This window comes from Equus quagga, chromosome 12 (genome assembly GCF_021613505.1).
Source record: "Equus quagga isolate Etosha38 chromosome 12, UCLA_HA_Equagga_1.0, whole genome shotgun sequence".
NCBI classification, from domain to species: domain Eukaryota; kingdom Metazoa; phylum Chordata; class Mammalia; order Perissodactyla; family Equidae; genus Equus; species Equus quagga.
The window spans coordinates 61,260,825-61,280,038 of NC_060278.1; the positions used below are offsets into that span (position 1 = coordinate 61,260,825).

General features: G+C 43.7%; 1 protein-coding gene across 14 annotated transcripts in view; it reads left to right on the forward strand.

Moving 5' to 3' along the window:
- PPP1R12B (protein phosphatase 1 regulatory subunit 12B) overlaps positions 1-19,214 on the forward strand; it is a 201,808-nt gene that overhangs the window by 38,084 nt on the left and 144,510 nt on the right. For all 14 annotated transcript variants that reach the window (XM_046678671.1, XM_046678662.1, XM_046678661.1 and 11 more), the window contains exons 3-4: positions 12,926-13,056; positions 18,537-18,655. In XM_046678671.1, the coding sequence (XP_046534627.1) occupies positions 12,926-13,056; positions 18,537-18,655 (250 nt within the window). The remainder of the gene's footprint in view (positions 1-12,925; positions 13,057-18,536; positions 18,656-19,214) is intronic.

The window sequence follows — 19,214 nt, forward strand, 5'->3', positions numbered from 1 at the left end:
GGCCAGTGCTCTAACTTGGATGTCAGCAAACTAGAGCCTACAGGCCAGATCTAGCCCACTACTTGGTTTGTCCAGCCTACAAGTTAAAAACGGTTTTTGCATTTTTAATTAGCTGAAAAAAGCAAAAGAATAATATTTTGTGACATGTGAAACTTACATGAAATTCAGGTTTCGGTATCCATGAATTCACTGGAACACAGCTACACTTACTGGTTCAGTATTGTCTGTGGCTGCTGTCACTCTGCAGCGACTGTGTGACCTGCAGAGCCTGAAATACTTACTGTCTGGCTCTGTCAGAGAAAGTTTGCTGACCCTGCTCTAAATCAGCGTACGGGACTGCCTCATGATGTCCTTTGTTTTATGAAATAACACAGAGAACATGTGTTAAAAGCAGTACTTGGATTTATGGCTACTTTTCTTCTTAAAAATCTGTTTTCCTATTTGTTGATGTGTCCTCATGTCACCCCTGAGATAAAAGGAAGGTTCAGCTTGGTGCTTTCTGTCTTACAGCTAGGACTCTCAGTTGTGGAAAGACTGGGATGGGCTGTGCCACTGGAGTTAGACTCTCTTGCCTGTACAGGATCTTGTGATGTCCCTCATTCTGTTGTGAAACTTGCTGTCTCCCTCTGTCCTAGATCTACAGTTGCTCAGAGCTTGGGCTCAAGGCCACTCTGTAGACAAGATGTTGAGGCAGATTGAAAGAGCGAGGTGACACGCTCTCTCCTGAGCCCTCGGCGCCTCTGCAGCGGTGTGTTGGCGAGGCTCACCTGCCTGTGAGCATGCTGCCGGCGGAGTGCGCCAGGAGGCTTGGGCACTTACCTTCGAAGGAGGCAGGGGCCCTTTTTCATTGTCATTTTCTAGAAGGGATGCCATTGCATTGTTGGGCTCTGGAACGTCTGTGACTTAACAGTAAATTTTGAATCCGTCTTTCAGGTTTCCTCTGCCCGTTATTCTACCTTTGGAACACAAGATTTCTACTTTTCTGCTATTCCTGATCGCTTCCTGAATTTAGGAATACTTTCTCTGATCAAGTAAATAACGGAAACTTTCCTGTTAGCTTGGCACTCGCTCTGAGCTAGTCAGGGAGAGTGGAGTCTGACACTTCTGCATGGGATGCTCGTGTTGTTTACTGTATTACTTGTATTATTTTTTTTTGCTTTTTCTCCCCAAATCCTCCCAATACATAGTTGTATATTTTAGTTGTGGGTCCTTCCAGTTGTGGCATGTGGGACGCCGCCTCAGCATGGCCTGACGAGTGGTGCCATGTCCGCGCCCAGGATCCGAACCGTCGAAACCCTGGGCCGCCGAAGCGGAGCGCGCGAACTTAACCACTCGGCCACGGGGCCGGCCCTGGCTGTGTTTCTTATATTGTTGAGCTTGTGCTTTCAGGAAGAAAAAGTTATTTAGATTTCTAAAGTCTCAACCATTAGCATCTTCTCTTTCAAGCCCAATAGTGAATTTATATTATCAGCAAAATTGATTATACCTAGATTTGGTCTGTTAAGGCCCAGCAGAAATAAGATGACCTGAAGAGAGGTCAGCTGCATTTCTGCTCATTGCCAGCATTTCCTTGTCCACGACAGTGTTGAGGTCAGAGCAACGTAGAAAAGCATTTCCCTGTCCCAGCGGTCAGACGCCTCAGGACACAGCCCACATGCCTACGAGGTGACACAGACCACGGTAACACAAGTGTATACATTTGTCAAAACTCATTGAATGTACACTTACGATTTGTGCTTCTCACTGTATGTAAATTTTACTTCAAAAGAAAAATAAAACTGCAAACAAGTACTGAGCTCTAGTTAACGACGTGCATGGTGAAGTGTTTGGGGAAGTTAGTGCGAGTGTCTGAAGTGGGCTGAATGCAGGAGGGGTGGAGGGTGATGAGGCAGGGACGGCACACTGTGGTGGTGGGCTCCAGGCCACGGGTGTGTGAGTATTCACGATGAAGTTCTTTCAGCGTTTCTGTATGTTTGAACATTTTCATAATAAAATATGTGGGTAAATGTCTGACAGGGATGGGCAGGTCCTGTAAATTAACACAGCAGGCGGGGTTGTTAATAGTGCAGGACAGACTGGTGGGTGGGCCATCAGGTGCTCGTGCTCTGCCTGGAGAAGGCAGCTGCTGCTCAGCTCCAGCCGTTGTTACTCTGTGGGACCGTGGCCCCAGCATTGCCAGATACTCTAATTTTTTAAAAGTCTCAAATATGGGGTTTTTTTAATGTGAAAAATCTTTATTTTCGAAATGCCACATGGGCCAAAGAAAATGGTTTTAATTGACTATTTTTCTATCCCAAAGATTTTAATTTTAGAGAAAAAAACTGAAGGTGTCTTTTTGAGTTGTAAAGTCCCCGTTGCAGTCAGTAACGTGTGACTTGAAAGAAATTTCAGGAGTAGCTGAGACCTTGTCCTGTGACCTCAGTTCCCCTGCTCTGTAGGCTCCTGTACAACGATGTTGTGCCAGCTCCACGCACAGCGTTCCTGAGACCCACCCAGCCAGGGCTTTGCTGTGGAGCAGGGCACAGCCATGAGGCTGGGCTGGTTGGCCTTGATTTCCCTGGGCTCACAGTGGATTATTCAATATGGAAAGGGCAGCAAGCAGGACATGCTAGCTTGCTACTCAGATGTAGTTCCTGGATATAAGTCACTTGGGCTTTAAGAGAAATTAGCACTAGAGTGAAATCAGAAACAGAAAAGACTTCTTAGATTTCCTTATAGTCCCTGCTTTGGCTAAGTGGTGTCACAGTCTACTTAGGGTCCTAAGCTCTTAAAAATCTCTGTGTTATCCTTTTTCACTATTGGCATTCTAATCAGCCACCCTGTCCCTTCTACCTCAGGAACGCTTCTCAAATCCATCCCCTCCTCCATGTCTCCAGGGCCCATACCTGACTTCAAGACCTCGTCCCCTCCAGCCTTGATGATAATTTCCTGAGTGGTGTCTCTGCCGTGAGCTTCTCCTGCCTGCAGTTCAGTCTTCGTATTCCCGCTGCAGTTGTCATTCTAAGACACTTCCCGTAGTGTCGCTCCCTCAGTTGAACAGCTCAGTACCTCCCCGTTGCCTCCAGGGTCGGGGCTCCTCATTGTCGTGGGACACAGGGACCTTTGCTGCTGCCAGCCTACCACAGCCTCTCTTCCTTCCGTTTCCCGTAGCCTGAGGGTCCAGTTCAAATTCTTCAGTATGGCAAATGAAGCCCTATTCAGATTTTCACGTGTGCCCCACGCCGGTCTGAGGACAAGCATGCCAAACTTCTCACCATTCCAAAAAATTGTCTTTTTTTCTCTCCTACAGACCTTTGTGTGCTGTTCCCTTTGCTTCTGATTCTCCTTGTCCCTGCTTTTCCCGCTAGCTGACTCCTCCTTCTGTCACCCCAGACAAAGTTGGTTAACTCCTTACTTTGTACTATAACACTTTGTAGATATCTCTCATTTTATATTAGAGGATGATTTCTATTGCATGTATCATTTACGTGTCTCTTTCCATCACTAAATGGTAAAGTTTTATTCATTTTTGTGCCTGCATCTCTCTCTAAGGACTGTGTCTGGCCTAGTATAGGCCTCAGTAAATGTTTGTTACATGAGTAGGTGGGAAAAGCTCTTTACAGTCAAGGAACACATTGCTAAGGTAAATTCCTAACCTGTTCTTTGGTAAAGTGAGTCAGTGTCAGATCCGGAACTTAACTCCGTCTTCTCCAGTTTTCTGCCTGTCGAACAGTAGACGTGGTGAACCCTGTGTAGCCAGTGACTCTGTCGTGGTCAAGTTCAGTCTGCAGCCCCTGGACTACCTTTGCCGGCTCTAGGAGTCATTCTTTCACTCCTACTCCTGATCGTCGTCTTCCCTTTCCTCGAGTCCTACCTTTAGTTTGCTTCCTTCTCTTATTAAAAGAACCTGACTGTGGTCTGTTGGCACCTACTGGAACTTACGTAGAGTTTCTGCTATCTTTATGTTTATATTAAGTGTATAATTTTACCCTTTCTTGTATGGAAAGGAGTGTTCCTGCTAACTCCTAGAGACTAAACAAGGGTAATAAAGTAACAATAGCAGCTAACACTTACAGAGTGTTTAACCAGCACATGCTGGGCACTGCATGTGTTCAGGTACATGAGCTCATTTGTAACCCTGTGAAGTAGGTACTGTGATTGGTATGATAATTTTACAGATGAGGAAACTGAGGCATGCAGAGATAACTTGATCTAAGATCACGAAACTACTAATTAGTGGACCTGGGATTTGAACCCAGGAAGTCTTATTCATAGTCTGCACTCTTAACCAGTACACTGTACTGGGTAGGGTTAGATTACTGCTTTCTCCAGTATCTTCTACCACGTGGGACTCTACACATGGGGAGACGTGCCAGTTAGTGATATGGGCTAACATATTACTAGCTTTGCCTATGTAAAACTCTTGATGAAAATATACTGGGAAAGTAATGACTTCTTATTTAATATCTCGTTTTAGGGATAAAATTTGCTGCTCTGATTTATACTTTCTGAGAATTTAATCTTCCTATAATTTCTTTGTGGCTTTTACTCCTTACCCAGCTCAGATCCCAGAACTGCCTTCCCCCTTTTTGCAAGGCTTACTTGACGGCTATGGAGCATTGCCCACACGATAGCTTCCAGGCTGTACTCTTGCGGCTTGTGAAACACTTGTTTATGGGCACAGAGTGATCTGGAGTTAAATAGGAAAATCCGTCTCCATGGGGCAGCAGTTGGCTCTCCATGCCAAGTTGGCAGTGGAGTAGACCTTTGGGGGCTGTGGTTAAGACAGGTAGCCAAGATGGGGAAGGTTTCTAATCCAGACCCCGCTGGTAAACACAGTGGTAACCACAGCACTTTAGTGGGAGCTTTGTGTTTAGCCTAGTCAGGAGTGACCAAGAGAAATCGACCAATTGGCCACATTCCTCATATGAAATTATTGGAGAGCCAGACTAATATCAGTTTACTCTGTATTTGCTAAAGTAAAGTTATTTTTAGGAAGATAGTATCAGGTATTAAAAATGTTCCATGAGCCAAGTGGTATCTTGAGCCTGGCCCAGGAACTTTATTTTGGATACCTCTATATTGGTAGGTAGGAAACATTTGGATGGTTCTGCAACTGAATATATGACCTTAAATAAGTCATTTAACTTTTCTGGGCCTAGTTTCTCCGTCTGTAAAATGAAAAGTCCTAACGCTTATTGCTCCGACTGCCACATTCTTTCCTTCTTTCACAGCTTTGTTATATTCTTTTTCCCAGGAACCTCTTTTGATCAAGTCGGTTAAGGAGACTCATTCCATTACCTAGGTTGCCTCAGCTCTTATGAGCAGAATTGGTAAGAAGATGACTTCAGCAAGGGCTTTCTTTTCACAGAAGCGTCAGAGTGACTCAGCTGTGTATACTGTTGACCTGAGAGAAACTCATGCGTGGGATTTTTACCACAATCTCTAGCCCTCATTTACTGTTCCTCAAAGTTAGGATTATCAACGAGTAACGAAGTAGAGGTTTGAAGAATAATCGTGGGCTTTGAGAAGATGCAGCTTCCATTTTGGGGGGCCTTTCTTCATCTTCTTTCTTCTTCATGACTTTTTAAAAACCTGCCTTGAGGACAAGAGTTAGCTCGGATGGGTATAGCCTGGTGTAGTCGGAAAGTTGCCGTGGTGATACCTATAAGACAACTCAGTGGGCTTTTCTTCCTTTGAGTGGATGATGCCTGGGGAATGGAGATGGGTAAGGGCGCGGGGCATTTAAAGGAGGTCTTATCAGAATCAAGAATGAACAGAGTGTTGAAATCTGAATATTTTCAACCCTTAGGCAATATGATGCTTGGTCTTGACTAAAGGAAGGTGTTCTCTGGTCCCAGTTAGTAAACGTTTATTTACAGTCTTGAGGGTAATCTGACAGTTTACTGAGAACAAAAATCTTAGTCAGTGTGACGCTCCATGGAAAATTCTTTACTTCTGCTGTCTCTCTTGGCTCTGTCTCCTGAAAGGCTATAGATCTGTGTCCAGAGCCTGCCTGACCACTGAGTACATACTCAGATATAGTTCTCACCACCTGGAGCCAAGCTGTCTGTGCCAGTGGGGCGGTGAGTCTTTGGCACAGGGCTGACAGCTGCTGGAGGCACCTGTTGTGCTGGAGTGGACTGCTGTTAGGATTCTCTCAAGCAGCAGCTCCCTCCATCATGACTGGAATGGAGAGGCAGGTACTTGGAAGGACTGCTGATGCGGTAAAGGCATCTCGTGGGGATGAGCCGCTGATGGTTGAGATTTCCAGATTTACTGACCCTTTTACCACCTTTGATTTACTTGTATAAGTTCTTGTCGTGTGATGAGGCTGCCTCATGGAGCCAGGGGACCTTGAGGTTGGAAACATTGGGTCTCACGGCACATTTGTCAGTCAGCACTGCCACCCTAGTGTCAGTCTCAGTCCTCAGCCAGAACACTCCGAGCAGAATGCCTAATGTGGGAACCATGCTCCAGTCTTTCAGGGCGTTTGCTGTTCAGGCTAAACCTTCTAAAACTTTCTATTAAATGTAATTGTCTTGTCAAAGGTGGTATAATTAATTTTTGGACTACTTTTCATCTGGCAAGCACTGCTGTGATTTTCATTAACACCAAGGAACGGAGATGCGGCAGACGCTCTAGGTTCTGACCCCCTGTTCTGTGCCAATTGTATTAGTTTCCTATGGCTTCCGTAACAAATCACCACAAACCTGGTAGCTTAAACCAACAGAACTTTACGATCTAACAGTTCTGGAGGCTAGAGGTCTGAAATCCAGGTGTCGGTAGGGCCACACTCCCTCTGGAGGCTCCAGGGGAAAATTTATTCTTTTCCTCTTTCAGTTTCTGGTGACTGGGGCGTTCCTTGTCTTGTGGCTCCATCACTCCAACCTTAGCCTCAGTGGTTGCATTGCCTCCTCCTCTGTCTGTTTTAAATGTCCCTTTGTCTGTCTCTCATAAGGATCCTTGTCATTGGGTTTAGGGCCTAATTGGATAATCGAGGATGATCTCCTCATCTCAAGGTCCTTACTGTGTCTGCAGAGATCCCTTTTCCAAGTCAGGTGACATTCACAGGTTTCAGGGATGAGGACGTGGACGTATTTTTGGGGGCCACCATTCAGCACACTCCACCCATGGGAAGGAGATCATGGATGATACAGAAAGGCGAGAGGCAGCAGCATACAACATGGGCCTTGACCTGGCCCAGTCCGTCCTGGAAGTGCCGTACGATTTTGGTGGGACCCATTTGGGCAGCCGAGAGAGAAATCTTTGGATTGTTTTAGATAACTGAGAATCAACTGGATGTACAGAAAGTATGACTTCCCATGCTTTGGGACATTCATTCGTTTGTTCAACAGACGTTTGTCGAGGGCCTACTATGTGCCAAGTGCTGTTCTAGGTGTGTGTTCCTCAGTGAACGAATAACCACAGGTTCCTGCCAACGTGGGATTCATGTTCTCGCTTTGCCAGCAGGACTTGAGAAGTTCCTGCAGCTGATTCGGGGATTTGGCATTTGGCTGGTAAATATTCGTGTGAAAGAAATTATGCTCTTTGCTGTTATCTCCAAGCACTTAGAGTTTTCAACATAAAGTTGAATTTTTGTAACTTTGGGATTATATAAATGTCAAATTATGTAAATTATATTTAAATTATTACTATTAAATTATATAAATTTGGGGACGATAAAGAATAAAATAGTGAAGGGTACGGAACGGGGATATATTACCAGCATCATTATTTCCCACACTCTTGTCAGCACAATTTGCTGAAATCAAGGCAGGCGTGGGCTGGACAACCCCAACCAGCAGGTGTTAGGCTGCACGAAGCATGGCTCCTGGCGTATCATCTGCCCTGGCACCTGGAGCAGGCTTCTGTGGGGAAGAGAGCTGTTCTGGGGCCAAGGCAGGAGTTTGAGCAGTGTTCTCAGACACAGCAGCAAGGTCGGCTCTTGGAGCCAGTGGCACTTGGTGGCGGTGACAGTTGCAGGCTATTTTGGGAACGAGGCGGCTTTGTTTGGTAGGGCCTTCTCTGCACTCCCAGATTTAATCCTGGCACTGATCAAGCCGCTTTTGCCTTTGATATGGAGAGAGCAGCGTTGGGTACAGTAGAGAGATCACAGTGCTCTTTCCCTATTTCGTGGGTAAAATCAACTATTTTCCCTTGGAGAGAGCGGGTCATTGCCAGGGAACTGTGACATGCTGGTTTTAGGAAGCTTTGAGTTATTCCCTGGCAACTTTTCTAATAGCTCTCTGGACTAGTAAATAATATCTCCTTTTCTTAAGCTTAGAACAAGTTTTTACTTTAGTAATAATTCTGTGTGTCTTCAGGAGTGCAAAATAGAAGGAAATGGACATAAGCCACAGCAGAAGGGCTTGGGTTAAATGCAAAGAAGGATTCCCTGGTGCTGTTATGAGTAACATCAAGGCGTGTTGAGCCTCCTGTGCCTGTTGAGGAAAAGGAAAGACTGTGTGTCTGGAGGGTTCAGTAAGGCCCTTCGTGGAGACCCTGGTCCTGCCCAGGTTTTACGGACGGGCGATCCGCTCATCCGCCTGCCGCAGCCATGCGTGAGTCAGCAGCACAGCTGCAGACGGAGGGGGCAGAGGGCGTCTAAATTTAGTCGTTATTCACTTGAGAAGGTTTCAGGGACTATTCGTCTCTCCTCCATGGCGTTAGTCCTATTGCTTCTTCTGGAGTAAAAAAAAGACAAAAAACCCAGAGAACAGTGACTCCGAGATGTTTCCTGGAGTGAATTCCTATGACTCTGTTGATGAGTCTCTCCAGGATGATTCTCCTTCAGCTTAACCGTGGTACCTGCTCTTTTATTCACATGGCTCCTGAATTTAGGAACCCGCAGGATCCTGGACGTTAGGGAATTTTCTGAAGTCATATTTAACAGACAAGCTCCAAATCTTGCTAGTTCGAAGACATTTTTAACCAAAGCGCCTTCCTCCCATAAGATACTGGAGGTGGGGAGAGCAGTGATGGGTGAGGAGTAGGTACAGTTTGTGCTTTTTCCTGGGGAAGTTGAGATTTGTTAAACTGTTGGCTTGAAAACAACAGCAGTGCCAGGCACCGTTCCAAGGTGTGTCTCCTTTAATCCTCACGAAATTCTATGGGGTAGGTGGTATTCGCGTGCTGTCAATGAGTGCACCAACGCTGAGGTTACATCCCTCACTCGAGATTATATGCATTGGCAGAGCTGGTATGCAGACTCGGATCTGTCTGACTCCAGAGGTGATGCTTTCAACAATGTACTGTCCTCTTTGTGGAGGATGTAGGGGATAATTGGACAATTGGCCTGCTTTATTTTCTCTGAGATGATTATTTGGAGGTTGATGATCTGCCAAATTACATTGCAGATTAGGCCAGCTTGTTGTTGTTCTTTCAAACGTCCTCACAGTGTCATTCTTATAAAAATACTGTATCAAGGATTTGAGATTCATAGACAAAAATATCATGAAGCTGAAAAGGAAGAGAACTAAAGTCATGATGGGGTGAAAGAGATTAAGAAAAGGAAGGGAGAGAAGTAAGATGGAAGGCAAGAGAAAAAAATAGGTTTCTTCCCCTTTGATACCTGGACTAGCTGGGCTTATTTTAGGCCCTCTGGAATTTGGCTGGTGTCATCTTGAAAGGACAAAGAATGATCTTGAAAACACTGGCTTCCAAAAATCTGCCTGGGGGTGGCATAGCTACTGGAACTAAGCTTTTAGACTGTTCTTCTTTCAGAGCCAAAGAAATTTTGCAACCAAGCAAGAAGCAGTTGACCCAGCTGCTTAACACAGGTTAAGATGGCACATTTGATCTTCTGGATACAGGAGTTGATTATTACGTGGGCTGTGTATTTAACCTCTAAAGCACTTTCTTCTCCTTGGACTTCACTACCTTGTTGAAAAGTACCCCCTTCCATCGTTTCACATAGACATCTTTATTAACAGTTTTTAGTGAGGTTCTCTGCAGTGAGTTGGCTAAATCTTGCCCTATGGGATTGCAGACTGGCGGACAGGCAACAGATGAGAAATTTAGTGATAAGCATTATTATGAAATATTTTAAAATATTATGAATATTTATGAAATATTTCACATGGCGAAGAAGTAAAGAGTAAATGGGGAATGATTGTGGAAGTTCATAAGCCATAGAAGAAATGTAGTTTTTGGAGCAACTTCTTGAAGGGACCATTATCAATATTGGTTGTAAAAGTCATCTGGCCTCAAATGGTCAGGGTGGAGGGATATATTATACTGAGCAAATCAAATCTAGGCAGATATGTGTAGCTAACTCAGTAGTTGTAAAAAGAGTATCCAATGGTTTAGGAAAAAATGAACAAAGATGACATTTATAACCAGTGTTACCTAATTAAATTTTCGTCTAAAGTGAATCAGTCTTTTTTCATCCATCCCCTGCTTCATGGCAGGATTGACGTGAGTTTTACCTCTGAACTCTAGAGGGCGTTCCCATTAGTTCTCTCGTGAAGATATGTACTACTTAAGAGAAGATTTCTGACTTGAATTCTTCGCTCAGCTTCGTATTTAAACAGTTGCTCGTTCTGACCACAAAATATCTCTTGGTATGTTTGATTGAAGATGGTGGTTTTCAAACTGTTTGCTGTCAGGATTCCTTTACACTCAAGAAATTTATTCAGGACTCCAAAGAACATTTCTTCATGTGGGTTATTGTATATTACCGAGAAATTTAAAAACATGTACTTATTCATTTAAAATAGCAATAACCTATTACATGGTAATGTAAATCACGTGTTTTAATTGAAAATAACTATATACTTTCAAAAACAAAAAATAATGAGAAGAATGGCATTGTTTTACATTTGTAAAAATCTCTCTTAAAGTCTGCATTCAATCTGCTGTGATATATTGTTTTGATTCAAGTATATAAAGGAAATCTGGCCTCATCTAGATCCATGTTTGAAAAAGGGAGGAGTATTTAGTAGGCTATGAGACAATTGTGGATATTCTTCTTGGATGCTGTGCTAAAACTCCAAAAGCTGTAGTTTCTTACATGTTAGTTGCAGTGTGCAATCTGAGCCCACGTCGTGGCCTGTTCTTACTTTATGATGTTAAAATCTGGTGGTCTGACTGACACGTTGAATGAATCTTTTGCCCATGCGTGATTCTAGCACAGGGCCCTTGATTATTTGGAAAACATGGCTTCATTGTCTTATGCAGATCTCCCAAATGTTAAGACATTCATTGTGTTGAGCTGATCCCACTGGGTGGTGGTCCCGCTGATCTCATCAGTGAAGACAGCAGTGGGAGGCTGTCAAGCTCATGGGATGGATGTTTCCCAAAATGCTAATTCCACTTGGCTGGTCCAATTTTATCATTGGCAACAAATACCAGTTATTGTCTTTGAAGTGACAGGCTCACCTTGTTCATTTTTAAGTCTTAATAATCATAATTTGTTGGTTCTTTTGAGTAAAAGTCGCATTCCATGAGAAAAGCAGCTGGCTCCTCTTGCCCGTGAGATGGCTGCGGTGCGTCCCCTTCGAGATGCCTGTGCCCAGCGCAGCGGCGGGCGTTATCCGTGTTGCCTGTTCAGTCACTCACTGTTGAAAGGCATGCAATCAAGGATTGATATTTAATAAAATCAATAATTTTTACTGCTTCCTCAAGGTCATTCTTGGTGAAACTGGCTTTTTTAACTGCCAGTGCGTGGGGAGAAGAATACAGTGCTGGTCTCCTTGGATGCGCCACCTTGGTTCAGGCTGAGGCTCCAGCACCCTACCCGCCACGCCCGTGCATCCTCAGTGCAAACGTCAGCAAATAATGTCTTCATATGATCATAGAAACCTTTTTGATCTGGATAACTGCTTCTCAGCTTAAGTTTTAACCTTTTTTTTTTCCTGAAAAGGAGAGGATTAAAAGACATTTAAAAAAGGATTGTTACTTGCTTTTATTTATTTATTTATTTTTAGGAAGATTAGCCCTGAGCTAACATCTGCCAATCCTCCTCTTCTTGCTGAGGAAGAGTGGCCCTGAGCTAAGATCCGTGCCCATCTTCCTCTACTTTATATGTGGGATGCCTGCTACAGCATGACTTGCCAAGCATTGCCATGTCTGCACCCAGGATCCGAACTGATGAACCCCGGACCACCGAAGCAGAACATGCAAACTTAACCTCTGCGCCACTGGCCCGGCCCCCTTACTTGCTTTTAGGTCCTGAGTTATCCCAGCTGTTTTGGAACCTCCTAAGCCTTGATAATGATTACCTTTATCAATCTTTTTACTCTGCAGATATGTTAAGACAGCTCTTTGGTCTTTGCAGGTCTCTTTGCTCTGTGTGAGTGTTTCTTTTAGGCTTTTCGTGGGTTTGAAGCCTCTGTTCAGAGAGCTCCTCTGCTTTCTCCTAAGTGTCACTGCGCGGTGGGCGGCTGGGGCTCCCTACCCATCCATAATTGCAAACATGCTTTGCCGTATTGTTTGGAGCCGTTCAGAAAATACGTGAAAAGAAAGAACACGCTTCAGTCTGAAGTGGTCACCTCATCCTTTCTCACCAAAGCAGGGATTGTTGAGCGACTAGAATCTTAAGCTACAACTTCCCACTGAGAAATTGCTTTTGATCCTCTGTGACTATTTTCTTTTAAAATTCATAAGCAAATTAGTGGTTTCCAACATTATAATAACGATGAAACAGCTCACGCATTTTAGTTCTTTAGAAATCACTTTCACAATTAATCCTAATATACTGTACAGAAGATAATATCATTGTACCTGTTTCACAGCTGAGGTGTTGACACCTGGAGACAATTTGGGGGTTTGTGTAAGACCACAAAGCTTAGAGGGCATGCTCTGGACACTTGTGTCAGTGTGCAAGAAATACAAGTTAATATGTCGTCAGAACTGCTGCGTTGTCAATGCCCAGAGCAGTGGCTGGCACGTGGTAGAACTCAGTAAGTGCTTGTTGAGTAAATGGATGGAATTTTCTTTCCAGGCCTGTATTGATGAAAATTTGGACATGGTGAAGTTTCTGGTGGAGAACAAAGCCAATGTAAACCAGCAGGACAACGAGGGCTGGACCCCCCTTCATGCAGCAGCTTCCTGTGGCTATCTCAACATAGCAGAGTGAGTCTCTGTGGGTTTGCCTTCTTTGTAGCAATAGCCTTCATTTCTCTTCTGCTCGTTGTATTTTTTTATTTTTGGAAGATGGGCCCTGAGCTAACATCTGTTGGCAATCTTCCCCCTGTTCTCCCCCTCCCAAAGCCCCAGTACGTCTTGTATATCCTGGTTGCAGGTCTTTCTAGTTCTGGTTCTTCTGTATGGGATGCTGCCGCAGCCTGGCTTGCGTAGGTCCGCACCCAGGATCTGAACTGGCGAACTCTGGGCCACCTAAGCAGAGCACACAAACTTAACCACTGTGCCACGGGGCTGGCCCTCTTCTGCTCTTAAGAATTTGAATTTCATAAAGAGTTATAATCTCTCTTTATTGCAAATTGTAAAAGCAAGAAGTTGAATTATTTTTAAGGAATAATTGATAATATGTGTTATGTGGTTGCTAAATCCACCATTTTTTTTTAAAGATTTTATTTTTTTCCTTTTTCTCCCCAAAGCCCCCCGGTACATAGTTGTATATTCTTCGTTGTAGGTCCTTCTAGTTGTGGCATGTGGGACGCTGCCTCAGCATGGTTTGATGAGCAGTGCCATGTCCGCGCCCAGGATTCGAACCAATGAAACACTGGGCCGCCTGCAGCGGAGCACGCAAACTTAACCACTGGGCCACGGGGCCAGCCCCTAAATCCAACATTTTTTAGTTGAAATTTTTGTTTGCTTCTATTTTTAGGTAATTTGTATCTGTTGAGATATGCAGAGGTGGCTTCCGTCTGTGGTACTGTCTGGGTTCACTTTTTGAGCAACTAAGAACTAGGCACAGATGTAGGCAGACCTGGGGATTTTTTCTGGACTTCTTTGTAAACCTGTCTTATTGTTTTAAAAAAAATCAGTGCTTAGTACAAATTAAGGTGGAGCATGCCTGGCCCGCTGATCACAGTGCTCATGTGGCTGATGGCAGGAGTGAGCCTGTGTGTATGGGACAGAGCAGAGGCAGGGATCGGCATGTGCTCTCACGGTAGCGAGTGGTGTTTATCAAGACACACGTAGCTGCTAACCCCCATGACAGCTAGTTGCCCCTCCCTTGGGCAGAACAATCCTGACCACGTGGTGTCTGGGGCATAAGAGGTACTAAATAAATGTCTGTTGAATGAAGGAATGATCAGGCAGATTATTTTTAAATAGGAAAGAGATTTGGCAGTTGAAACATCTTTAAAATGAGGCAACTGGGTGTATTCTAGAGGAGGGTAAATTTAGATTGGTAAGGTAAATTCCCTATATGAAATCATGGTGTTCTGTGGCCCTTGGAAAATCAGATTGCTGGTTTTAAGGCCCTTTTTAATGTGATTAGCCCTCCATTACATCTCTCTTATTCAGCAGACTGCCTGGGGAGCCACGCTGGCCGCTGTGTAGAGGTTTGCCCGGGTTCTTGGGGGAGAGCCTGTGTCTCTGGCCTGCTGTGGGCCAGGGAAGCTCAGTGGGAGAAGCAGACAGAGCGGGCTTCGGAGCCAGGGGAACAGCAGGCAGCAGCACTCGCGTTCAGCTTATTCAAAGAGTGGACGGCTGGATTGGCCCGAAAGCCAACAGAAATGAGCAGTGCCTTTTCCTCCGTCTTGGTTCTTCACTCTGTTCTCATTCAGTAAAAGTCAGTCGTCTCTTCATCCCCGGGGCACCCCCTTTTCAGAGTCTCACGGGAAAGGCCCTGGTTCTCAGCCTCACCCCCACTGCCAGCATTCCGATGCCTCAGAGTCAAGGCAGCCTCCCCATAGATTTCGATGTTTACTTTAAAAATTTATCTAAGAAACATTTACAGAACATATTAGCCCCTTGTTATTGATACTTGATTATTTGTTCAGGTGGCTCGTTTGTGATTTTTGGCTACCGAATCTTGTAACATTCAAAGATTTCCCCTTTTTTCCGTTGAAAGGTAACAAGCAGAGCTCATGCTTAGAATCGGGGTCACTTGTGTTGGCATCGTCCATGGAGTCTGTTTTTCTTCCCTTTGTGAAGCTGAGTACAGAGAATGATTATAAACACTTTTTCACAATGGTTTCTCTGATTCTTCTTATGGATGGACACAGTTCCTTTGGAAATAAGTTCAAACTTTAACAATCTCTTGCCTAAATAAATATTACCTTGAATGAAATGGATCGCTGAGAGTTACTATTTCCTTATACAATGATTACTAATTAGGCATATGAAGATCTGACCAGGAGAGAGATGATCCAGACCAGAACCCGTTGTGGGAATGGGGTGGTGTAGGAATGGCCTTTTCAAATTTATCAGTCATTACGCTTGTCTTATTAGACAGGGTTTGACCTTCCCATCGTTGTGTTTTGTTTGCAGCATGTAGTGGTGTTCTCCATGCCATGGAAAGAGCCTCCTTGCCTGCTTTGTTCATTTTGGTTGCTTTACCTCTGGGTCTGCCAACAGTGTTAGATAAGATCAGCCGTTGGCCATTTTGTCCTTTTCTTTTTGTATCTTAAAAATCTTAAACTTTGCACTCTTATTCCCAGAGTCATTAGGAATTCTAAATTTGAAGGGAGTGGGAATGAAGAAAAAGGCAAACCGGCTTTCCAGGAAGAATCCCAGTGCCTGCTAGTTCCTGGTTCGTGATGACCTTTCCTGTCTCATTTTTAAACTCAGTAGGATATACGTTTAAAAAGAGGTTTAGAGGCTGTTTTTTCCTCATTTTAATTTGACTTCAGGCTTATTGCTTAGTTAGCTACATGTTTTATATTTTTATTCCCAATGAGTGTTGAACTTAGAAGCAGCAGATCGACCCAAGGGCACAGCATTTAATTTGACTTTATAGTTTACTGGGATGCTAATTTATTCTGAGTTTTTAACACATTTCATTTTCTCTCTTCCTCCCTTAGAGGAGTAGCAAAAAGACCTAAGATCAGTGATGGGTTAGGAAGGCTTTATTTTCTAGGGGCATATTCGTTGAGCTAATGGACATTTCTGAGCCACTGGGTAACTATAAAGATTCTCAGAGGTAAAGTAAATATTACTTCATAGGTTGATATTTATTCTTATTCAGGGAAAAGTGTAAATCTAAAGAGATTTTTCCCTTTTTCCCCCCTAAAAATGGCTTAAGAAGGTAGCCTTAACTTAACAATAATCGCTTTCTGATTTATGGCAAGCCAGATCACTTTCTAGAAATGAGTCTTCTTGATCATGAGCCTAAGAACATGTCAGAAAAGGGAAAAACAGGAGCCTGTCTACCCAAGTGACGTTGTGCCTGATCCAGTAAGGGACGGAATAGGTGTCAGAGCAGAGTGGTTAAGGTGTTTCATTTATTTCAGGCAATATTTGTGGAGTGCCGAGAGAAAAGAGGAAGTGTCAGATGTTGGGGCAGTGACAGTTGGGGGAAGACACGGTTGTTGCCCTAAAGTGGCTTTCCGCCTGGTGGGGCGGCTGTGTCGAGATACAGTGTGTGTCATGACGGAGGTCCAGAGTTAGTGCTCGGGGAGGGAGGGAAGAGTGGAGTAAAGAAACGAGAGAAAATTCACTTGACGAGGACAGGCAAAGTCTTCATGAAGCAAAGGCTCCATTTTAAATGGACCTTGAAAGATATGAAAAGTTTCTAGAAGGGAGAGAAGGGGAGTGTGTTTCATCCAGTTGGAGGAAGCTGCTTGAGCTGTGTAAGAGAGCTGGGTGAAAGTGGGACATGTTTGGGAACAGTAAGAGGTTCAGTTTGATTAGAGTATAGGGTATAGTTCAATCCAGGCAGCATTTATTGGGTGCTAACTGTGTATATTAGTTGCATTTTGATTTCTCAGGGTGGGGGGTGTAGTTGAATGCTCCTTTGGCCTGAAGTAGGGAACCGGAAGAGAGGAGCTATTGCTCATGTGGAAACGAAGGGGCAGTTGATGGACAGAGGACTGGTGCTCAGTGGAATAAGAATACAGAGAGGGAGTGAGCCTTAGAATCGAAAGTCTGTCTTCCTCTGAGACTGTGAACGAAGGGAAGGAGGGGGAGGGGACAGCTAAAAATTAGATGGATTGTGAATGCCTTTGCCCTTTATATATGTGGAATTGATCTGTAAATTTGAAACATTTATTTAGGCTCTATTATATTAGGTACTAGGCAATGAGAAAGCAAAAACATGGTCTTAATCTAGTCTTTGTTGATTCTTTCTCCTCTGCCAGCTCCTTGAATACAGTGGGCATATATGGATTATCTTTTTAAAATCTCCTACAGTGTCTATAACATAGTAGCTTAAATATAGTAGGGGGCCAGTAAATGTTTACTGAATTGTTGAATGGTTGAAATCTAATGTAAGTAGTTTTTCTTTTCCTTTTAAATACTTTTAAGTATTTGATAGAGCTCCCAGGATTATTGGGATTCTCATTGGCCCAAAAGTAACTTGATCTAGTGAAAAGATGAGCTATATCAACTAGTTTAGATGAACTAGACTTGAGATTAAAAGTGTCTGCCATTGGCCACCTATGCAATCTTAAGAAAATTAGTCAGTATGGAGGACCCTCAGTTTCTTCAAGTGGAGGTAATACTACCCACGTTGCCTGCTTCATAAAATTCTCTAAGACTCATTCTATAAGTTTATGTGAAAGTACTTTAAAAATTAGAAAGGATCCATGTCAGGTGTTGAAATGATCAGACCTTTCTTCTTCAGGATCAAGTGTTATATTTTGATATAGAATCTAACTGTTGATTTCTTCAGTGATTCAGTCTCCTCTTAGTCTGTAGATTTCACGTAGATGGTTGGTTGAAGGGAGAGTTCTGTGGAGGCATAATTTAGGCAGATGCCTGCAATTTTAGTTCATCCTTTTCTTTTCACACCACAGCACTACTTAATGTACTGTGATGTGGCGTTGGGGAGGTTTTCGTGAGAATTACTTGTTTCCGTGTCTTTTAAGGACTCTCATTCTCAGTGTTACAGGTGTAGTAAGTCCTTTTGGGAACCTGTGTTTGGACCTCAGCGATGGTAGATGAAAGTCTCTTGCTATCCGCTGGGAGTGAGAGGGTGGTAGTTAGGAATATGCGTGTGAAAGAAATCCTATTTTTTTTATGATTTTAATTCTTTTCCTTTTCCTCTCCAACCCTCCCACTCCCTCCCCCCAACCCCGGTATGGTACATAGTTGTATATTCTTAGTTGTGGGTCCTTCTATTTGTGACATGTGGGATGGCGCCTCAGCATGGCTTGATGAGTGGTACTATATCCGCACCCAGGATTTGAACCGGCGAAACCTTGGGCTGCCGAAGCGGACACACGAACTTTACCACTTGGCCTTGGGCCGGCCCCAAGAAGTCCTGTTGGTTGGCGTTGCTCTTGTCAGGGAATAGAGGAGCTTCCACTCCTAATTTTTGAAGGCTAATGGAATTAGAAATTAATAATTTGAACACTTTATCTGGGACTATATTTAAAACCCCAAAATAGAGGCCTTGCTCTGTATCGAACCCCAAATGCACGAGTGTATGTTGATATTAGACTGAACAGGGATATTATTGATCCTGGATTGTGTCTGCACAGGTATTTCATTAACCATGGAGCTGATGTGGGTATTGTAAATAGCGAAGGTGAAGTCCCCTCTGACCTTGCGGAAGAGCCTGCCATGAAGGATCTTCTTCTGGAGCAAGTGAAGAAGCAAGGTAACCTAAGGCATTGGGGGGGGGGGCGGCCAGGAGAGACTCTCAGATGTTTCCACTTATAGAAAATAATCCATTTGCTGTATGGAGCTTTTCATTATCATATGATAGGGGAGGGTTAGATCTGTCTGCACAGGATTAGTCATCGATTATCAACATCATGTATCTTAATAACTCACGTGAAAATAGGCCACATGACAAAAGGATGACCAGTCATTCCTTATCTCTGCCATTCTGAGGGTGTATACCCATTGTATATTTAGGAGTGAACTGATTATTCTTTGATGATACAAATTACACTGATGAGGAGCATGAACATTTCTTACCACGAGTACATGGTGTTGGATTTTGCTACACATTGTAAAGCCCAAAGAAAGGATGAGATACGGTGTAAATTTGAGTTTTGCCAAAATCTGTATGACTTTGTGTGTTTTCTCTTGATGAGAGCTAAAAGTGGTGCTGCCATAAAAATAGACACCTAGACCAATGGAACAGAATAGAGAGCCTGGAAATAAACCCATGCATATACAGTCAACTAATACTTGACAAGGGAGCCAAGGAT